We start from the raw sequence: 16,848 nt of genomic DNA, 5'->3' as shown, positions 1-16,848 counted from the left end.
AGGTTTGCTAGTGTGACATTTTCTCCCTTTTTTGCACTCCAAATGAGGAATCTTTTCCATTTGGCTGAATATGTTTTCCTTGTGGAGGGTCTGCGAGTCTCCAGGATAATGTCCTTAACCCTCTGAGATAAATCAAGTTGGTTTTGTTTTATGCAATTTTCCAAGCAGTTAGCTGCAGTGTTTTTAAGTTTGGATGCAGGGTCTTGTAATTGTTCTGCGTTAGAAGTAAAGGACATAGAGGTAGATGCCATGAATGTCCGAGACATGCTTCTCAGTAGCGGGTACCAATGTTGCCTTGGCCAGTCTGGAGCTATCAGAATTACCTTTGGCTGTTCCTCTCTGATCTTCAGTAGAACTTTGTACATCAAAGGAAGAGGTGGAAAGGCATATACTGTCAGGTCCTTCCAGCTGAAAGAAAGGGAGTCCACCCTCCAGGCAAGTGGGTGGTATACTCTTGAGCAGAATTTCTTCAGTTGGTGGTTGTGTGGGGAGGCAAACAGGTCTATCTCTGGCATTCCCCATTTCTTTGTTATGGTTTTGAAAATATCTGGATGCAGCATCCATTCGTGAGCATCCGTGGTAGTCCTGCTTAAGCTGTCTGCTAGTGAATTCTCTTTTCCTGGTACAAATCTGGCCTGCAGTTGGATGTTGAGATTCAGGGCCAAGTTCCACAGGTCCATTGCCATCCGGCATAGAGGGTATGAATGTGTGCCTCCCTGTTTGTTGATGTACCACATGACTGTGGTATTGTCTGTCCTTATCAGCAGGTGTCCTTGCTGAATGAATGGTCTGAATGCCTCAATTGCATGTTTCACTGCCAGCATCTCCTTTAGATTTATGTGTAGATTCAGCTGGTCTTGTGATCATAGGCCTTGGATGCACTTGTCCTCCATGTGTGCCCCCCAGCCTAGGTCTGAGGCGTCCGTGGTGATGGTCTGCCTTGGATGTGGTTTGTGGAAAGGCAATCCTCTGTTTATCCGACAGGCCTGAGCCCACCACAGGAATTCTTTTTTCAGACATGGAATGATTGGTATCTGGGCTTCTAGACTGTGTCTGTGTTGAGACCATACATTCCTTAGGTACCATTGTAACTTTCTCATATGCAGCCTGGCATGTGGGATCAATATTATGCAGGATGCCATGTAACCCAGGGCCTGCAGGACTTTCCTTGCAGTAAGCTGAGTTTGTCTTGTTAATGCCATGAAATAGACTGGTAGTTGCTTTTGTTTTTCCTCTGTGAGAAAAGCCATCTGAGTTATTGTGTCCAGTTCTGCACCCACAAATGTTATCCTTTGGGATGGCACTAGTCTCGATTTTTGTATGTTGACTGTGTATCCCAAGGCTTGCAGCAGTTGTATGACATTGGCCAAATCCTTTATTAATTTTGTCTTGTTGTCTGCTTGTATTAGGCAGTCATCCAGGTATGGGTAGATTTGAATTCCCTGAAGCCTGCAATGAGCAATTACTGATGCCAGGCATTTCGTGAATACTCTGGGCGCAGTAGATAAGCCAAAGGGCAATGCTGAGAATTGATAATGCTCTGATCCTGCAAGAAATCTGAGGTGTCTTCTGCAATCTGGTCGTATAGGGATGTGCAGGTATGCCTCCTTGAGATCTAAAGTCACCAGCCAAGACTCCTTGCCCAACATGGGAAGAAGTTGCTGTAGGGTCAGCATTTTGAATTTTGGAACAATGAGGTATGTGTTCAGTGCGGACAAATCGAGAATAGGCCTCCATTGATTTTCTTTTCTTGGTACAAGGAATAGTCTGGAGTAAAATCCTTGGCCTTGTTCCATAGATGGTACCTTTTCTATTGCTCTCATCCTTAGTAAACTGATGATTTGTATTAGAGCCTCTGATTTCTGGCTTGGTGGAAGGTTTGGCATTCCTCTCTTTTTTGGTAGAGTGTGGAAGTGAAACCTGTAGCCCTTGTCTATTGTTTGTAAAGTCCATTTGTCTCCTGTAATACAATGCCAATTTCTTGAGAATAAGGCTAGCTTTCCGCCCAAGGGTGCTTCCAGTTGTTCCCTGGTAGGCGGAATCAGAGCCGAGTCATTGTGTCTGTCCTGTAGAAGTGGTTGTAGTCGCAGCTGTGGCGGCACTTCTTTGGTTGGCAGGTTGCCACTGACGACCCCTGTAGGCACCCCTAGATTGACCTCTGCCTCTTGGGCGTCTATTTCTGCCTCTCTGTGCTCTGGAGGTGTCTGGAAAGGACCAATTCTTTGAAGGCCAATTTCTGCTAAACCTCGGAGGTTGGACCTGCAAAAAATCCTTGACTGTTTGGACAGATTTTGCTTTTTCTTCCACTTTCTTTAGAACCTCCTGTGCAGAGGAGCCAAACAAACTTTGCTTCTCCATAGGGGCATCCAGGAGTTTAGACTTAACATGGTCTGGTAAGGATTGTTCTTTTAACCAGGCATGCCTTCGAATCACTGCTCCAGTCATAGCTGATCTAAATGAAGCCTCCAGTGCATCATAGCCACATTTTAAGAAATGATTACTGACCTGCTGAGAATTGTGTACCAAATCCTGAAGGGACTTACGGTCTAAAGGTTCAGGAGAGGCCAGCTTTTTATTCAGCTGATCTAACAATAATTCCTGGTACTGTATCATGTGAAATTGACAGTTTAAAGCCCTGGCAGAAAGAGTAGCAGATGTATAAACCTTTTTACCCCATCTCTCTAATGCTCTAGATTCTCTTTCAGATGGTAGTGGGTTTTGGCAGAGGCAGCTGCAACACCTTTAGGGCCCTGAGAAATGGTTTCTGGGTCTGCAGCATGAGCCTTATACAAGTGGTAGTGAGAATCCGGGACCCTGTAGTATCTGTCAGGCTTTGCAGGGGCCGGGGGAAGAGAATCAGGGGCAGTACTGGCATCATTGTATGCATCATCAACAACTGATAGTACAGGTGGAATGGCTAAAGGCCTATGCTGTGATAAGTGTAAAAAAGTCCTTAGCCTTTTCCTAGAATCAGAAAAATCCTGACCCTGCCATTGGAAGTGTTCCCTCATTGAGTGTAGGGTTTCCCCAAAAGAAAATTCTTCTGGAGGTGAGGCAGAAGGAATGGAGTCTTCTGCATCAGAATCCTCATAAGGTGAGTACGGGCCTTCCTGATGGTCCGATACATCTGAACCATCCGAGGAGTAGTCAGAGGACAGAGGTTCACGGGGGTTCAGTCCTAGGCCTCTTTCAGGAGGGTTGTGAGGCCCTGTCTGGGTGAGGATGGGTTCCCCTGATCAGAGAAATAAGGTCCTCAGCAAGGCTGAGAATCTGGGAACTTGAGGTAGGCCTGTGAGAGGGAGCTTTTGAAGGTAAGGCCTTGGAAAGTTTGGCTGCTTTAGCCCTGGAAAAGGCCTTGATAGACATAGAAGCAGGGGGTCTAGCTGCCCCACGTGCAGGAGTAGAGATTTCCAACGGAATAGTGTCAGACAACTCTTGTGTGCCTGCTACTTCAGCAGAAATTTCTGTAGCCGACTCAGCCATGGCCTGTGTGGCCTCGGTTATCGGAGGCATGCTTTCGGCCGAAGGGAGAACCGAGGTCTCGGTTTCAGCCGAAACAGAGACACTCGCGGTAGGCCTAACCGTGGTTTCAGCCGAAACCGCGGGCCGCGAGTGTCGGTCCTTTTCTTTGTGTTTTTTAGCTAAATGTGTAGTCGGAGTCTCCGACGGAATTTTATATGCAAAAGTGGAGCCAAAAAACTCTTCTGTAAACTCCGACCGACGTCTAAGAGTCCGTCGGTTGAAGGAAGCACAGGCTAAACAAGCTGATACGTCGTGGTCTGGGCCTAAGCAAGGAAGGCAGTAAGAGTGGAAATCCTTATGAGGTATTTGTTTCCCACAAGTTAAACAATTATTTACTTTGTCTGACATCGGCTGAGGCAAGAAAGAGTCCCCAACGGGGTACTTAGCTTTTTAGAAGTCTTCGGTACGCTGAAATCTTTGGATCTGACCAACCGGCACTTGCGAACAGCTTCTGCTTCGGGCACCGCGCGGCAAGAAAGACTGAGGAAAATGGCGTCGGCTGATGCCTTTATACCCCAGTAGCTATGATGTCGGGTGAAGTGCGATATCAGCCGAGGCCATACCCAGACTTTGGAATCCGGCTGACCGAAGGGCTGCCTGAGGCAGGACAACCCATTTGTTATGACTGCAGATGCATCCTTGGAGGACATCCTATACCACACCCACCCCACTTATATATACCAACTCCAAGATTGCACATAACGAAAAAAAAAAAAAATCACACCGCGGCATTCTACACTCGCTCACACACACCAAAAAATCCAACACTCACACTCGTACTTACACCTCCCTACCCTTACCCACACATACAACGTACAAAAACACACACACTCACTCACCTTCAATTCCAGACACCATCCCAGCCAAACACTTCACGTACCGTACCGGAAAATGCATAAGCACAGATTAGAGATATTCTAATTCGTGTTTATGCACTTTCGGTATTCTGAATTTTCTTCTTCTTTATGGTCTCGGAATACTGAAATTCGAGATTGCAGTATTACAAGATTATGAAGGGGAACTATATATATATATATATATATATATATATATATATATATATATATATATATGTATACATACATACATACACACACACATATACATACATATATATATATATATATATATATATATATATATATATATATATACACACACACACACACACACACACACACACACACACACACACACCCCTACCTTAACTTAACTTACCAGCACCTCACAGAGTGATATTACAGTGGTCACTCTTTCCTGCTACAGTAAAATTTTCCTCAGCTACCCATTTCTTTGAACACCTCTGATGAACAAATTAGGAGGAGTGACCGTTTCCTCTGGAGAACACATGGTGAATTAGCCACTAGCCAACTTCTCTGGATTGCCACATTAGCACGTAGCTTCCTCAGTGAGACTATTTTCAACCCTCAGTGGTAAAGTAGTCTCTGAATTTCCAAATAATGTTCTTTGCTATGCCTCAGACTCACCAAACAGCCGAAAAATAAGTACAATGAAAGAAAAGGTGAGACTCCGCTGGATGTTCCACTGCTTTATTAAAAAGTTGCATCCAAAACTGGTAAGAAACTCCAACAAAATAAATATCCACTGACAAGCGCTTTCGGGTTAAAACCCTTCATCAGATCACATACTAAAACACTTCCTGATATTTAAAATACATGTCAACCAATGAGAGTTAGTAAAAAGCCCGCCTTTTCTGCAAGGCTGGTTTTAAAGGTACACAGTCATTTAAGCCCGGAGTTCTGTGGGCCATCAATTCCAAAATCCATTTGGACTCCATAGATTCAGTTAATAGTTTAACTTCACCCCCCCCTATTGTTCATGACAACATTAACCACTGCTTTGAATTTAAAATTATGTGTGGGGTGGGTCTCAATATGTTTATATAAAGCATTATGTGCATCTTTATTCCTAATTGAAGACATATGTTGCAATATTCTTACCTTAAACATATTGTTGGTCTTGCCAACATAAAAACATATGCATTCAGTGCACTCCGCTATGTAAACTAAATTACTTGTCCTACAGGTAGCTTTTACTTTGAAATTAAAGACATGTCCACTGACTGGATGTGTAAAGGTGTGATCTTTATTTATAAATTGGCATGCTTTACAATATCCACATGGGACACTGCCAATTTTTTCTTTTAGGATACAAGTTTGGGTTACTGTTTTCTCTTTACAATGGATATCTTTTAGATTCTTGTTTCTCCTATAACCAAATTGTGGATAAGCCCCCACTATATTTCTTAACTTATCTCCCCTCAAAATATTCCAGTTTCTGTTGACAATATCCCTGATGTCTCCTATATTACTACTATATGTAAACAATACCCTTGGTTAATTAAGTTTGTGTGTGGTATTAGTGGTTCTTATTTCCCCTTTATTACATTTAAGCCATGGCTTAAATCTATTATCTCTTTTTGTGTGATTGGTATCAACCACTCTATTAACCAGTTCTCCTCTATAGCCCCTTTCTAAAAAGTTGTTCTTCAAATTAACCATTTCACATTCAAACATCTTATCATCCAGATTCAATCTGGAAATTCTGCCAATCTGGCCCTGAACAATATTTGAAAACATATATCGGGGGTGCATGCTATCGAAACAAAGCATTGTATTTTTCCAGCACTCCTTCCTATATAGGCTTGATGAAAAGCCAGCTTCATTTTGTGATATACATACATCTAAAAAATCAATATTTGTGGTTGAACATTTCTTAGTAAACTTCAGGAATGTAGTAGTGGAGTGTAGATAGTCTAAAAAACCATCCAAAGATGTAACATCATCCTTCCACAAAAAGAAAATATCGTCCACAAAACGTGTATATAAATGTATATGTTGCATCCATTCTGGCTTATTAAAAATCATAGCCTTTTCCCAATGCCAAAGGACCATATTGGCAGTATTGGCACAGGAGTGCCCATGGCCACCCCCTGTGCCTGTCTATATGTATGTTGTGCTCCTACAAACACATTATTTTCTAGAACCAGGGTTAATAAAGTACTGATTAATGTTATTTATTTATTTTCTCCTCATCAACATTCTGGTCTGCCAATACCTCACTAACAGCTTGAACCCCATAGTCATTACTAATTACAGTAAATAGGTTTTGAACATCTAAGGTAACCATCAAAAAAATCTCTATTTATTTGTGTCATCTCTCTATTCACATCACCCAATTTAAGCAAAAAATCCCCTGTATCTTTAAGTATGGTGGACAATTTATCTATAAAAGGATGTAATGTATGTTCCAGCCATATGGAAATATTTTCCATCTGCCAGAAACTATGGGTCGTAATGGTGGGTCATGAAGAGACTTGTGTATCTTTGGTAGACCTTTGAAGATGGGAATGACGGCCTTGTCTATCTAATACTACCAAAACAGCTGATAAAGGGGGAGCGGTGGTAGTATTAGACACTATTATGTATGTCAGAAAAATAGAAGAATTGCTATCAGATAAACACACATATATACAGATTAATCCTGTGGGTGTAAAAATTATAGTAGATAAAGTACATAATTGTTTAAAAAGATTGCTTTTTGAAATGAAAATCAGTGATGATACATATAAATTTTTATTGATAGACAAGGCAGTCTCTGAATTTGACGGGCTTAGTGTGATGCAGAAATCTTCCATGTTAAGGTTTTCACACTGCACTAACCATTTTTTTACTCCCAGGAAAAGAGCATGCTCTCTCTAGTCTAAGAAGGAATAGTAACATGATCTTTTAGAAACAAAAGCAAGGAAAACATCCTTGTCAGAAGAAAAAATGCAGATTAAAATGCAAATTAGTGGGTAATATAATCAAATCATTATACAGCTTTCAATGTACTTTTTATCCAGAACAAAAAAAATTCCTTTTACATTTATAACTGTATATTAAATAAAAATAATGCATAGCTAGCCAGTTAAATCTGCATTGATTATACTCATACCAAGCAATCATTTTAGCTGTAATTCTACATACCTATTCCCAATCCCACGCATTTATAAGTTTTACTCAACTACTAATTAGATCCCAATATATTACCTTCTGGAGGGGTAGGACCAAAAAAGCCCCACCACCACTGGCTTCAATGATGATTGCTACAAACTTTGGATTGACTGCACAGAAGGAACTGTCCCATGTCACTCGAGAGACTCTGATATCATCGTAGCACTGGTCTGTCTTCACAGCCTGTCCAAACACATGTCGGAACTTGCTCTGACGCACAACTTTACGGAATGACATATCTGCAAAAAAATGTTTAACCACTTACAGATTTTAGAGAAAAAGATGTACATTACAGTTCAGAAATTCTTTTCTTTTCATGATGAATAAAGCTGAGGTCATAAATGGTACAATCTGTACTTCATACTGTTTGTAAGAAGATCTCTATCCAACTTTGAGGAAAAGAAAATGAAGCCAAAAATACTGAACAGGTAGCCATAACAGGCACAAAAGCAAACTGCTACAGAAGTGTAACACTTTCTGATTATTTATGTTTACCCTCTCACAACTTTCTGTCATAACAACCCTACCAATTTCACCCCCTGCCAAGCTCTCTGCAGTATGTACCTGTATAAACAATATGTCTACATAATATTAATACAGCTATGAAAATTATAGCTGCACACCAGCTTCAAGTAGACAAACTTACCTACAACCATCACCACAGAGAGGACATGTTTTTGTACAGCACTCTTTCTAAATAATAATAAATTTACTGAATGTAACCTTAAGAAAACAAAATGCAGCCAGCCAGGTAAAAAGTTTTTTTTTTGTTTAAACTTTCCATCTTTCACAGAAAGAGACTAAATATTCACCTAATTATATATTATTCCACAGTAGCAGTTAAAATGAAAAGCCGCGGTGGTGCAGTGGTTAACGTGGTTGCCTCACAGCAAGAGGTTCTCCCGTTCGATTCTTGGCTGGAGTGCCTTCTGTGTGGAGTTTGCATGCCCTCCCCATGGTCGAGTGACGTTAAAGGCATGCAGGTAGGTGCGAGCGTGAATGGGCATGCCTTCGTTGAAGGTTGGGCTGGCAACTCGGCTCTGTAAAATCCACTGCCAATCATGAGTGGACCGGAGTTCCGCTGTGGCAACCCCTAACCGGGGAAAAGCCAAAAGACATACATAAATTGTTCACATTCCCTAAAACACAGAAAGCTTGAACACCCACTTGTTTTGTACACTGCATCACCAGTGTTATTCAATTATGATGCTATAATGCGTGGCAGAAACAGTCAATACACAGCTCTGTAGAGTGTGTAGTACGATAGGCAGGGGTTTGAATCAGGTAACATCTGTCTGTTGCATAACTGTCTGTGGTATGGCTTAGGCCAAGGAAGTATTTATCAGAGGCGATCTCTGCTTAAGATACAAGGCCATGTCAAACCCAGAGCTGTTGGACATGCTACACTTAAAGAAATCCCAATCCCTCAGAGCCACACGCTCCAGCATATCACCGTGGTTGCTGTGGTTAGTGTTGTCACCTCACAGCAAGAGGTTCTCTGGTTCGATTCTCAGCTGGGGCACCTTCTCTGTAGAGTCTGCATGTCCTCCCTGCAATCGAGTGAGTTTTAAAAGACATGCAAGTAGGTGTGTGTGTGTGTGTGTGTGTGTGTGTGTGTGTGTGTGTGTGTGTGTGTATGTGTGTGTGTGTGTGCCTTCCGTGAAGGCTGGGTGCTAGGCTGGCAACTCAACACCATAAAAACTCCACTGCCAATCAATCTGTGAGAACTAGTGATCGAGCCACTGTGGCGACCCCTAATAGGAGAAACCAAAAGACACTGCATCCCATTATCTACATTATATATGCCTGGATAGACTGTTAATATGGACAGCAAATCGGACATCTGTCCATTAACCTAGCAGACGCAGTGCAGGCTCCTAAACATGGCAACTGTGTTAGGCAATATGGAAAAAGATACTGGAAACATCATCATACAACAGTCCTCCTCAGCCAAAAGGTATGGTTCTAGCATGAAATCAACTGATCCAGAGGACTTGACCTTACTGAAGAACAGTGATATATGCCTACCACTGTATACATATGGAGATGCATATCAGAGCGAGACAAACTACACACCTTGCTTTTACAGCCACAAGATTCCACCGGTTAGAAAATGGAAGGAATAATACATATGACTGAACAGTGGAACAGAGACAGAGAGCAGTTAAGCAAGGAAAAACAAAATGAGTTTGGCAACTTTGGAAACAAGTTGTTTGGGTCAGGTCTAGGAAACACAACTACTAACTGGTTTTCACTGTTAACCCAGGGAGTTAGAATTATTTAAATAACTTATTTGGTAAATAAAGTGAAAACATTAGGATGAGAATCAAGTCTTGATGTGAAGTTGGTATTTTGTTTTGAATTTACTGCACTGTGCTGAAAGCTACACCACAGCTAACTATTAACTGGAAATTCCAAAAGTTAAAAATGGTTCCTGCTATGTATTACATGCAATACCACAAGCCTACCCTATTCTACACTTTTTTTCAGGGAATTCCCGCCAATGACTTGCCACTTGTCACAATGACTGAGTGGACTAGTGGCATCGGAGGTAGAAAGTAGCACATCTACAGCACAATAACACAAAATAGCACACATACTTCTCTCAGAAGTGCTATCCTCATTTTATTTTTATCACTTGCAGCTTGTCAAAGACTTGGGGAAAAGTTGAAAGCAAACTGCATACAAGTTCATATTCTGTAAGTCTTCCTAGAACACTTCGGCTCTCACAAAAGTGCTACTGTGTGCACACTCGCTATGTAAGTGCTTTTACAGAACTAATTCAGTGCCACAACTGCCTCCTGGGAAGAACTTGCACTTACTGGCCAAACAAGTTCACTGAGCAGAAGCCACCTCCCAAAAACATACTGGTTGACTCACTATCCGACACTGTTCATGCATCTAGCCTTTGAACCCACGTGGGCCGAGTCCTGACTACACAAGGTCTACAAGGATTAACAGAGTTTCCCTGTTAACAAATAAGTAAATAAATAGTTGATGTCACGCTATGATGCCCACATAGCCGAGTGTGCCTCTATTATTCTATATCCAGTATTTATACAGAGAAAAAAAAAACTTTGCCAGGTAAGCAGCATATCTTATCACCCTTCACTTGCGTCAATACTTACATACTTAATAGCTTAAGCTCAGTCTACAGATAAATGCTACAAACAGCACAGTATTATTATTATTAAAAGGCATGATAGTACAAATGCTTTGATAAGTAAGTTTTAGTAACTAGTCTTTTTAAGCATCGAGAAAAACCTGATTAACAAGTCAAACTGCACTCGGAACAATGGGCTAAATAAGTGACTCCTTAAGACGCAAAATAATCACTGGGAGCTCTGGGGATCAAATTAACAGTCAGCCAGCTAAAATGTACTCATTCACAGACAAGTAGTGTAGCGTCTAATGTAAGTACCTCACAGAAGTGGCAGCTGTACCAATCTTGCTTGTGTCAGCAAGTACGTGTAATATAACTGCAATACAAGTCCTACAGAGTGTGCTAGCTACATATAAAACCAGGGTGCAAAAATATACAATCTGAAGTAATAGGTGGAAAAAAGAGGAACTAAAACTATACATAATTTTAGATATATACGCAATTTCCGATTGCTCTAGATGCTTTGAGCAAGAATAGTATGCAATATAAACTGTAAAGGATTACAAAAATGACACTAATCATTCATATGCTTCTGAAACTATGGATACCACGCTCTGCATCTGTTGGAGCCTGCTAGGCTGGTGCAGTAACACATATTCCTCTCTAAAATGAGACAGGCTTGGTCTGGAGTGTTTCTACATATAGTGGCAATTATCAGGTGGAGGTGAGGGGAGAACCTCTTTCCTTAGTGGGAAGCAAATAAAACGCTTCACTACATTGCCAATACACGACAGCCTGCATGAGGCACAGTAGAAAAGTTATTACTATTTAGATTTTTGTAAATGGAGTTGGTTGTGTCAGGCTCTCAATTATATATTTCTCCATTTAATTAGTATAAGACTACCCCAACTGTAAGGTCTGCAACAAACCATCCATATTCAGATGATACAACCCAGCACGTGCTATTGCCTTCATGGCTTGGACTTCCCTTTCTCAGCCAGTAGAAGCTGTAGGGTCACAGCTCAGGCAACATTTTTTAACACACTGTCTGAACTGTTTTCACTTACTCTTTTGAAATGGCAGAACTCAAGAACATCATGTAAGGTTAGGAGTTGCTGCAGATGGGGGACATTCATTTTTATATTGTGTGTATATATAAAACTCACCTGCACTGCCACCATCAGTTCCTGTGTGCAATGTCTCCCATACCAGTTCATTTTGTAGGTCTTTAGGTAGCCTGCAAGTCACATGCTACATTCCATTCTCTCCTCCCTAAACTAGACTGAGACCATTAGTCAGCAGCTCCTCAGCCCCTCTGCTCCTAGCAGGCAGCATGACAATGTTTGTCAAACCACGGTTGTCAGCAATTAAGTCAAATGCCCTGGATTTACAACCTAACAACCAATGCAGACAGACCGTGAGAGACAAAAATCTGATACTAAGAACCGACCAACATCTCAAATGGTTACCTTGAAAAAAATCCCCCCAAAGTTTTTCAGACAAAGTGTTTAGTATTTTCAACTTAAAAGTTCAGCGCCTTCACCTAAAACAGACTTATCAAAACTGGATTTACAACAATGAGCCAATGGTCAAATCTTTTTCTTAGCTGGTACCAATGCATACATTATGTGGGGAGAGTGAGCTGTAAGGGATGGGAAAATGGAGGGGGGGTGCATCATGATTTTTTTTTTTTTTATCATTTCTTAGATGTTTCCTCCTTGAAAAGGGCAGCATATTCAAAAGTGTACAGCTGTCCTGTTTTAGACAAACTCTTACTCTGTTGCAAAAGAATGATCACCTCAGGCAGAAATCCATACTGGGTAACCTTTCTCATGCCTGAGTGGAGGCTGTATAGCCCCTACCTTCTTTAGCCATCTTTCCATACCCAGTGGAACACGGTGCCCATGCCACAAACCATGAGGCCACACTACAGTTTTGTGTCATGGCAGTCAATTACCATGTCAAAGGTATTACTGTCAGTACTCCCAGCGAGGCTTCCTCTACTGCTGTGTGCATTGTTAGAGGTCTTACAGACAGATTTCAGCCACCACTCTCCAAACCACCCCTCCACAATTGTCCGCTCAAAGTCCCTGATCATTTGTTGCACCAAGAAGTTGGAGTAAAGAAGAGATTACACTCCACCTTGTCTGCAGTCTGGGGTTAGACAAAATAAAGCCTACCAAGTACTGAAGTGTAAAAAAAAATTTCCCACCTCCCTTGTGTTCGGTTAACCTTTTTTAAGACTTATAATGACCTATCAACTAACATAAATTCTGTGCCTCTCTGACTGAACTATGGATTTCATAAACTTGAAAAGCAAAATAAAGGCTTTTTGTAATACACAACTTATACCTTATCTCAATCAGCATACTCACACGGGGATTTTATTTTGAAGAGTGGTCTAGTCTGAATGAGGCCCTTACAGAACTGCAGTACAGGCACTTTCATGTATTAATTTATAAAAAGGTGAGCTGTGCCACAGGGACCACTTTTCAGTCACAATTAGCGATAAAGTATGCAAAATATGACCATTAAAAAACATTAAATACAGCAAAACATTAGTCAAAAACAACTAAGCTTATTACTGTTTACATTAATAACTCAAATTATTATCACATTATAATATCCTCAAGCAGCAGCAGTAATCAACTATATATACAGTGACATTAACTGCACTGTCACAGAGAACATAAATAATGTAATTACATATAATGGGAAAATTCATTAAAATAGAGTGATGAATATGCTGAACATTGTCAGCAACTTTCATTTACTGACATTTATTAAAGCAAACTGATGCCCATTGTCACAGGAGGGCTGGGAGCACCATTTGGTAAAGACTCACTCATAGCTGCACAGCAGAGACATGGAGAATGTGGGAATCGATCCCAGGAGTACAACTCAAAGATCATAGTATTAACCCTCGCCACCAAACTGCCAGAAGATTATTCACACAGTTTTGGTATACAGTTTTCATATTAGGTGCATAATTTTGACCAAAAAAAATGTTTGTACATGTGTAATGTGTTTTATATAGGGTACATATAAACTGTAGTATATCCCATACATTTCTCTCAAAATACTCTATTTATATACATATATACATCAGCAGTAGGCACCATTTATAAATGTATGTATAAACGTAATACTTTTAAATCAGCTAAAGCATGTCTTTCTCTCAAGTCCTCCTTTTAAATTTGGTGAGACATACTTGCATTCTTTGTCTAACAAACTTGTTTCCATTTTTAGCCAATTATTTTAGTAAATGAAAAAACAGGTTTGTATGTACTGGGACAAATAATCCAGAATACCTGCAATGTATATATCACCAGTCTCAGCACTGACTCCTGGATGCTGCTAGCCTGTAATGATACACCACATTATCTCACTCCTCAGCGTTCACCTGTCTTATTTGGTTTTAACATTCTGTCAGCTGTACATTTTAAATTGTACAACTATTAAAATAATCCTTAGTAGAATAAGTGAAAATCTGAATACATCTTCATTAAAACCTACATTCTTCATCACAGTTATGATGCACTGCCTCAGTAACCCTTACAAACCATTAGGCCACCCTCCCAACATGCCCATCATATCTAAATGGCAGGAAACTACTGGCTATTTTGGGTACCTGCTGACAGACCAGCTCTAGTTCCTTTTTTTTCTTGAACCCTTTATGTACCTTTCTAGCTGACCATAAGGTGCTCAGTATTAATCCAATTGCTCATGTTTATTGTCTCTGGTGTTAGACAACGGGTTGCGGACTGCTGTGGTCACTGGCAAGTTAGGAAGGAGAAGTGAAAATACACAGCACAACAACCCAGCAATCTCACATATGCTGTTCTTGTATGCCAGTGACTTTGTTATGCTCCAACTATGCAAGTTTATTTGACGTCATGAACAAAGCATCAATTAGCTCCCCCATGCCAAATTCATGAGTTACTTAACATGCAATTATAGTCCTACCCCACACCACTGGGGAAGTACTAGCTCACAAGCAGAATCCCTCACCCACCTTCTTGGAATAAGCAAGTTATCCATTGCTTCTCCTTCCCTCCTGGGCCACAGCTACTAAATGAACTAGGGATATCTAAGTTGGAGATCTCCATCTCACTACACCGCAGAGACAGACACTAGTTCTGCTTCCTTCTATGCAAATGTAAATTCTAATGGCAGTCATCTGAAAGCAGTACAACTCTCTGGACTTAAGGTTTCTAACCTTCCCACTGCTTTTTAACTCATTAAACTAAATTCTCTTACTAATAAAGTCAAGCATCACCCTTCTCAGTGGTCACAGTAATTCAAAAGTCCTGACAGAAAATGTAGCATCACATAAGCATAAACCATGTTTTTCTAATACATGGCACTAAACACCAAGAATTTCAGACAGGATAAAGTGTGAAAATTTGATATAGCACAGTATAACAGATGGCAAGATATGCATTAGGAATGATTTGCAATGTCATTGTAGGAGAGGCTGCAAAAGAAGCAGGTTAAGCAGCTCCATAAGGTAGAATTAAATGGAAAGAGAGTAACAAAATATAAAGTAAGAGCTCAAGTGGGCCAGTGGAACGCCTGGCGGTTCCCCAGGCAACACTGTAGAATAGCACAGTTCTGCAACCAGAATTCCAAACCTTATTTACACGCACTTGTTTGCATGAATGTAAGTACTGCTGTATCCTCCGGTATCCCACAGTTTGGTTCAGAAGTTTTCCATGTCCCTCCTAAGATCACCTTTTTTTTTGGTTAAGAAAAAGATGCAGGTTACAGTATACAGATGATAACGGTCATAACAAATGAAACCTTTCACTTCAGAAAATGCACCTTAACTCAAAGCCTCCTTCCTATTCTGTCACATTAGGCAGTAGTAATACCAACATTTGAAAGTGGTCTTTTGTCCCTGATTCTAGTTGTAACAGCGACTGCTATGATTAGGCACACTTTCCTGACCCACACACACACACACACACACACACACACACACACACACACACACACACACACACACACACACACACACACACCTTTCCTGCTGGCCTCCTATCCATTAATCTGCTCTGACAGTGTAATATCAGTGGCAATTTTGTCATTGTCTTCTGGTAATTTAGGCTTTCAGAGTTTCAGGATTCTGGTTGTGGAACTTCACTCTGTTAAACACATTCATCTTTTGTTGGGACAATATATCGGGGAGAAGCAGTTACATTTTTTTTTGATAATTCTGTTACCTAGAGCACACAACACTGGAACACGTCATTTCAGGCTTTGTAGACCAAACAAAACCCAGTCCTGCCTTCATGGCCTGAAGCAGACATACTGTTATTCAAAGTGACTAGGTCAACAGTCGTGCAGTAACTCATTATCAACTCTGCCAACTGTAACTGCCAACCAAGATAAATACTAAAGCAAACTCTGATCAGGAAGCTGACATAAGCAGTTTCATTTTATTGACACAATTATGCTGCTTTAAAAAAAAAACTGCGCAGCTTGCAAACCGCTGCAGCATTGACCCAGACAACTCAAAACACTAACCTCACCTCAGGCAAGTACAGAGGGAGTACTGCCTTAGTATTTCTTTAAAATCTGTAGTACAAAACCCTATTGAATGATCACTCATCCTAAAGAAGAAATTTCAAAGGAATCTGGGGCTGTTGGTAACAGCTGATGCCTCTCAGAAATGTTTCAGTGGAGCAATACCTGTCTTGACAAGTTTAAACAATGAACATCTGTCATCCTTGAAACATACAGGAAGAAGCTGATCAACATACAACAGTACGTCAATGACTACACAAAGAATTATCACCATATTCCATAAAAAATGTGGAAACATATGAATTCATTACCTTCTGGCAACCAAGATTAATATGATTCTGAATACAGACCCCAATGTGTTTCCATATTCAATGGTCAATTTTATGGAAATGTATACAATGGCATATTAGTACATTACTGCAGCTACATGAGTCAAGTAATACCACATGGGGTCTTACTGCAGCTACATGAGTCAAGTAATACCACATGGGGTCTTTCTTATAAGCCCTCCAGCAGCATCAGTTAACATAATGGGTATTCTGTGCTAGCTAGACCAATGACTATAGATCAAGGGAGCAGGTTGAGGATGGGCACAGGAGGATAAAGCCACTCCCCTTCTCCAAGGATGCTTGGTATACCAATCCATCTGATGAAGAATGCAGTGCATGCAGCTCGATG

General features: G+C 40.8%; 1 protein-coding gene across 2 annotated transcripts in view; it reads right to left on the bottom strand.

Moving 5' to 3' along the window:
• The window catches only part of CORO1B (coronin 1B), a 626,540-nt gene that overhangs the window by 376,815 nt on the left and 232,877 nt on the right, over positions 1-16,848 (bottom strand). For both annotated transcript variants that reach the window (XM_044084070.1, XM_044084068.1), the window contains exon 2: positions 7,575-7,777. In XM_044084070.1, the coding sequence (XP_043940005.1) occupies positions 7,575-7,775 (201 nt within the window). In that variant the 5' untranslated portion in view covers positions 7,776-7,777. The remainder of the gene's footprint in view (positions 1-7,574; positions 7,778-16,848) is intronic.

The sequence above is a fragment of the Protopterus annectens genome, chromosome 9.part0, assembly GCF_019279795.1.
Source record: "Protopterus annectens isolate FY-2018-M chromosome 9.part0, PAN1.0, whole genome shotgun sequence".
In the NCBI taxonomy this organism is placed as follows: Eukaryota; Metazoa; Chordata; order Ceratodontiformes; family Protopteridae; genus Protopterus; species Protopterus annectens.
The sequence above is the reverse complement of the archived record's forward strand: the minus strand, read 5'-3'. Positions and strand labels throughout refer to the sequence as shown.